The sequence below is a fragment of the Triticum dicoccoides genome, chromosome 3A (genome assembly GCF_002162155.2).
Source record: "Triticum dicoccoides isolate Atlit2015 ecotype Zavitan chromosome 3A, WEW_v2.0, whole genome shotgun sequence".
In the NCBI taxonomy this organism is placed as follows: domain Eukaryota; kingdom Viridiplantae; phylum Streptophyta; class Magnoliopsida; order Poales; family Poaceae; genus Triticum; species Triticum dicoccoides.
In genome coordinates this window covers 574,014,521-574,021,223 of record NC_041384.1, presented here as the reverse complement: position 1 = coordinate 574,021,223, position 6,703 = coordinate 574,014,521, and the positions used below count along the sequence as shown (strand labels likewise).

Below are 6,703 nucleotides of genomic sequence, written 5' to 3'. Positions count from 1 at the left end.
TTGTATAATACTGGATTGAAATGGTTATGTTCATGGTATTTTACTCTATTGTCTGATAATCAAATAAAATGGCTGGAGGTCGATTTCAGATGTACTACCAAAGAGCTTCGTTTTATATACCCTCTGATATGTTGAATACCTGTTCTATTTTTGGGCAAATATGAGTTGAATTCTTCAGGAGGACATTGCACGTAAACAACCAATGTTTGAACTAACATAAGATTTTTGTGAATCTAACACTACAAGTTAATATCGCTGCAAAAAAAAACACTGCAAGTATATCAGGATAACATATTAGAGAAGTTGGATGAAACTAAAGATGCAACTTTATGTGTACTATGTATAAAGTTTACATGGCAATTCCTTATTTCAGTACTGATGTAGTTCAACTCACAGTTTTTGACATAATAAATACATAACCACGGCAAACCAGGGGGGAGCAAACCCGGGGGGAGCTAGGGAAAACTGAAACCTCTCGTGCACAGCTCATCACAGAAAGGGAAACAAAGCACAACGTCAATCCATGTTTCAGCAGATGAAAGCCACATGAACATGCTCATCACTGCAGTAGAGCCCAGGCTGCTGAGTGTATCCTTGCTTGGACAGCGCCGCGCGTGCTTTCATAACCAGATCCTTGTTTGTTATCTTTCCATCATCGCTCGCGAGAATGGCCTGGATGGCATTGCTCATCGCGCCGAAGGACGTACCCCCCGGTATGGTGGCATCTGCTGATGTCTGGCTGGTTTGGCACCCGCTGATGAGGATGCCGTTGTTCGGCGCCCATGACTTAGTCCCGGCATACGCCTCCTCAGCACTGCCCATATCTTGTTCTATCGCTGGCTTGAAAGTCTCTTCCTCTGTGCCGTCAAGCTTAGCCTTCAGGAACTGGTGAGCTAGCGAACCAACCATGCCCATCACACCGCCCTGCTCACCTGATCCACCTTCATGGAACTTATCAAGCATGACTTTCATGAACTTCTTGATCTTTGGGCTGGCATCGTCCCCGAAGACGTTAAACAGAGTCAGCCGGATTGAGCCCTCCTCGATGTCATCCTTCCCAGTTTGCTCCTTGAGCATCTCAATAAGTGTTGAGAGTGGCAGAGAACGGTTTTTAGTGAGGCCATCCCCAGTTGGTTGCTCATCCTGGTCCTCACCTCCGTGGCGGCTATGAGACTCAAATGCGTCACGAACGGTCTCTTTGAGGAAGGACCGGAACCCGCCGCCAGAATGAGATCGCTCTTCTTCGGATTCACGAGACTGGGTCTGATTCTGCTTGGTGCTATTGCCTATCTGTTCCTTTGCCTTGTCCAGTAGGCCACCACTGTGGCATGAGTCGGAGACAATGGTAAATATGCAACCATCCGGGACCTTCTGCACGAGATCTCTGAAATCTTGATCTGCAGATCATAACAGGTTAGGAATTTCGACAGCTGAGAATCATTCACTGGACACAGAATGGTTCGGAAATGTGTTTAAAATTAGAGTGCAAGGGGGTAAAATGTTTGCTATAACAAATTTTCAGAAAATGAACATCAGTTACATGGACAATAACAGCCTATTAGCTAGAAAATATAGTGAACAAACATGCAGAAACAAGAGGCTGACATATGGCCTAAGCACTTCTCGTCTTTCTATTAAGACAATTGCTAAGAAACTTCCGCTCGCCGGGAGCCTACATTCCTTTCCTCAAATGGCCAAGCATTGCTCAAATAAGATCCTGCCAGTGCTAATTATCATTTTTGCCCACAACGAAACAAATCTGAAACAACACCGGCCCCTAAGCTGCAGATCTTGGGAATTGCTACAACCACAATTCTGTGCAAAACATGTGCACAGTAACGACACTATGCAAATGGTAAGCACATATATGCATCTTTACATCCAATTACTATTCCCTGTCTATCCACAATAGTTTCGGCAGTTGAACTGTAGCTCCAAATTATCCTAATACAACCATTTACGCCATATATATTAACTTCAAACTTTACCAAGATCATCTTAAACTTACTGCAACGCAAAACAGATGAATAAATGGGCCGTAAACTGCCCAACAAACTCATCAGTATTTGGATAGGGCTTGATCCTGGATCAGATCCACATCACATCTGCGTTCACCTGTCTCCTCCAAAATCGGTTTCACATCTGAAGGCTGTAACTGTTTAGCTAATCCTACCGTATCTCGATTACTTTTTCAGAAAAAAATGGGAGCGGATGCTGATCTTGTTCCCGATCGCACCTGTGATGAGATTCATGTCGCTGGGCACGATGCACTCGTCGTACCCGGTGTCGTCGTCCTGCCCGGTCTCGGCCGGCAGCCGCGTGCCGTGGCCGCTGTAGTGGAAGAAGAGGAAGTCCCCACGGCGCGCGTCCCCGACGAGCTTGGCCAGCGCGTGGCGGATGTTGGCGCCGGTGGGCTGCGGCCCGGAGGAGCCGCGGTCGAGGAGGACGGTGATGTTGTCCTCGTCGAAGCCGAACCGGTCGACGAGGCACTTGTGCATGCGGTCAACGTCGTTGTGGCAGCCCTTGAGCTCGGCCTTGGTGCCGGGGTAGTTGATGCCCACCAGGAGCGCGAGCTTGCGGCCCATCGCGGCGGCTGCGGCGTCGGTCGGGCTGCCGGAGGGGGAGGGGGTGGAGTGGGTGCGGGGTCCGTCGGTTGCCGGTGGTAGTGGGGGATAGGTGCGCTGCGCGTATTGGCGTTTCCGATCTGACGGGTGGGGACTCGAGGGACGGGATTGGATCATTGGAGCAGCTGTGCAAGCCTGGAAGCTGGTGACGAAAACGATTGGACGGCGTCCGTCCACTCGGGCGGGTCGGGGCTCGGCACGTCGGCACATTTCCTGCTTGTGATGGCGGAGCAGAATTGTTTTTTTATAAAAAACAACGAGAGTAAAAATTATATCCAGATGCGTAGACTACATAGCAACAACTACACGCACTGGAGCAAACCGAGAGCACGCCGTCATCAACCCCCCTTCATCGCCGGACCCAGGCAAATCTTGTTGTAGTAGACAGGAATTGTTTGGTTCGCAGCCTAAGGTTGCCACGCCTAACCTTAGTCATGCCACAACACCTTAGGCATATGTTTGGTTTATTGTCACACTTGTGGCTTGCCACATTTTTCTAGTTATACGGCCCACAAGTCATGGGCTCAAATTTTTGCCAAATCTTGCCACACTTGTGGTGGCCATTTTGTTAGCCACACTTTTTGTGGCAGCCACAGTTTACCTAAGATTAGTTGTGGCAAAGTTAGTTATGAACCAAACAAGCCCACAGTCCGAAAGTTGACGTGCTAAGGCCCCAGAGGACCAGCGCACCAGAATAGCAAACGCCGCCGATGAAGAAAAGCGTAGATCAGAAGAATCCAACTGTAAACACACGAAAATAGACAAACAATGACACAAACGCCGATCGAATCCCACGAGATCCGCCGGAGACAACCTCCACATGCCCACCCATGACACTAGTAGCATCATCGGGATAGGGCTAGATGGGAAGAAACTTATTCCAACTTCAGAAGGTCGCCGCCATCTAGCCTTCCCGAAGAAGACACAAACCTAAAATACTAAAAAAAAACTTAAAAACGTAACCCTCCCGGCTTCCGCTAACAAGGACCAAGATCCACCATGCCTTCACGGCTCTAAGACCACATGAGACGATGCACGGCCAGGGGCAGTGGAAAGCTATTTATACGTGTTGCGTGCTTACGAGGCTCCGAGAAAAAAATTGTACTACTACCGTCTATCGCTACGGATTTACACATCTAGTTTGTAACAAAGAATTTGCACGATGTTCGCAACGTTCCAGTTTTCTTTTCTCTCTCGAGTTTGGGAACTAAGAGCAAATCCTCATATGACTGATCGGGCAAAAAAGCCTGTCCAAACGGCTCCTTATACCGGTTTTATAAGTTTGGGCTGACCGACACCCCTCTTATCTAGCTCATATCTAGGACGGATATAGGGAGGCCCCACAAGTCCGGGCGCGTCTGTCACGTCGGACCAAATGGCCAACTTCACCTCAAATTGCATCAAAGCATCTTCCCTTCCCCTGACCTTGCCGGTTTGACCTTGTTCCTCCCTCTCTTCTCCCTCATCCGCGTCAGCCCTTCCCTAGCTTCGCCACCACCCTTGCTATGCCGCCATACTGATCCCACAACGTCTCCAGCATCTCCACAACACTCCTACCCTTTGTGCTCGTTGCGACGGACATTGTCGCTAGCCCGAACGTCGTCGCGGTACATCCAGCTACTTTCGGACTGCACCTTGCCCTCTGCACACAAGTGTTAAAGTTTATAGATATATATTCTATGTGTAAGTTTTGATCGGTCGATCCAATTAAACTTAACTACGATGTGAGATATGTGTGTATATGAAGTTAGAGTTCAATTAATCTTCGCATGAAGATGGCGAGAAAAGACGTACGCAGGCCTATAATATGTGTAATTATCTATACTAAGATAATGAAATGGAAATTAAAAAATAAATCAAAATAATAATAATAACTCTAAGAAAGAATGAATTAGTGGCATTGATATTGCCCTTTAAGACAAAAAATATAATGACAAATTTTGCACACAATCTACCCAGAAATTGTGCTTTTTCACAATATGCAAGAATAAACATATAATAGTATATTTTTTGTAAAAATAAAATTTAATAAGAAGGAATGAATTAGTGGCATTGGTATTATCCTTGAATAAGAAAAAATGAAATAAATACTAAAACAAATCCCAGATAAAGAACTTCTGTAAGAAAGAATGAATTAGTGGCATTTGTATTACCATTTCAGAAGAAAATAAAAATGGAAAAATAAAAAATGTCAAAATTTGCACATAATTTAGACATGAATTATGTTTTTTGTGATATGCAAAAGTAAACATATAGTGGAATTTGTAAAATAATAAATTTCTTAAGAAGGAATGAATTAGTGAAATTTGTATTACCCTTAAGAAGAAATAAAATAACTAATAAAAACTAAAACTAAATCAATGAAGGTTTTTTTAGAAAGAATCAATGATTAGTGGCATTGGTATTACCCTGAAGAAAGAAAGGGAAAAATTAAAGAAATAATAACAAAATTAGGACACAAATTAGACAAAAATTGCACTTTCTATTATATGGAAGAATTAGCATATAATCATGGAAATTTACAAAAATAAAGTTTCGTAAGAAGTAATGAATTAGTGGCATTGACATTGCCCTTAAAGAAGCAAGAAAATGAAATAATAAACAAATCAAAATAATGAAGTTTTGCAAGAAAAAATGATTTAGTGAAACCGGTACTATCATTTAAGAAGAAATAAAATGGAAGAAAAAACTTTTGAAAAATTGCACCCACCTTTGCACTGAAATTGCACCATTTGTAATGTGCAAAGAATAAGCATATAATAATACATTTTTAACACCTAGTGTAATTTACACATATATTGTATAGCATTTGTGTGTATACATTTATACTCACAAACCATCCTAAAAATACTCATACAGAGAAAAGAAAAACCAACTAAAGAGAAAACTAAAAGAGAAAAGCAAAAACACATAAATGCTGGCGACATGGCTTATCGCTAGCACCTACATGCACCTATGCAGCGAGCGACTATCAAACGTTATCCAACGCCACAAGTGCGTAAATGCATACTCTCACTTGGTGTCTCCTCACTTGATCTTTGGAGAACTCACAAAAACAAGAAAACCTTCACGATTGTATGATTTCTCAACATAAAATGGATCCATAAATTTATCTCTGTGGGAAGTACTACAAAGCACAAGCTAGCTAGATATAGTAGTATGTTTTGTTGAACAGATCCTAGAAACTACATTTATAGATATATATTCTATGTGTAAGTTTTTATCGATCGATCCAATGAAACTTAATTACAATAAAGAGGTATGTCTACATATACAAAGTTAGAGTTCAATTAATCTTCACATGAAGATGACGAGAAAAGCGTAGGCGGGCCTATAATATGTCTACTTTTCTATACTAAGATAATGAAACAAAAATTAAAACTAAATAAAAAATGATGTTTTTTTCAAGGACGGATGAATTAGCGGCATTGATATTACCCTTTAAGAAAAAAAATGACAAAATTTGCAAACAATCTACATAGAAATTGTGCTTTTTAATAATATGCAAAAATAAGCATATAATATTGTAATTTTCACAAAAAAGTTTCAAGAAGGAATGAATTAGTGGTATTTGTATTGCCGTTAGGTAAGAAATAAATTTAGATAAATACTAAAAAGATCAAGATAATGAAGATTTCAAAGAAAGAATGAATTAGTGGCATTGATATTACCAAAGTAAAAAAATATTGTCAAGTTTTGCACACAATTTACACATAAATTATATATTTTTGTAATAAGCAAAAAATAAATACATGAATATTGGAATTTCCAAAATAATAAATTTCGTAAGAAGGATTGAATTAGTATAATTTGTATTATCCTTAAGAAGAAAGAAACTAAAATGAAACAAAATCAAAATAATGAAGGTTTCGGAGGAAGAATCGATTAGTGGCATTGGTAGTAGCCTTTAAGAAGAAAGAAAAAACTTTAAAAAATGAAAAAAATTGGTCACAATTTTCACAAAAGTTATGCATTTTATGATATGGAAGAATTAGCATATAATAGTGTGAATTTAAAAAAAACTGAAGTTTCATAAGAAGTAATGAATTAGTGGCATTCGTATTACCCTTGAAAAAGCA

General features: G+C 41.2%; 1 protein-coding gene across 1 annotated transcript; it reads right to left on the bottom strand.

Moving 5' to 3' along the window:
* Nucleotides 1–303: 303 nt before the first annotated feature.
* Nucleotides 304–2,713, bottom strand: LOC119269279 (metacaspase-4-like). Its single transcript, XM_037551073.1, has 2 exons — nucleotides 2,237–2,713; nucleotides 304–1,397 (listed from the first exon to the last, which is right to left on the bottom strand). The coding sequence occupies exons 1-2, from the start codon at nucleotides 2,583–2,585 to the stop codon at nucleotides 529–531; spliced, it is 1,218 nt and encodes a 405-aa protein (XP_037406970.1). The 5' UTR covers nucleotides 2,586–2,713; the 3' UTR covers nucleotides 304–528.
* Between the last annotated feature and the right edge of the window lie 3,990 nt (nucleotides 2,714–6,703).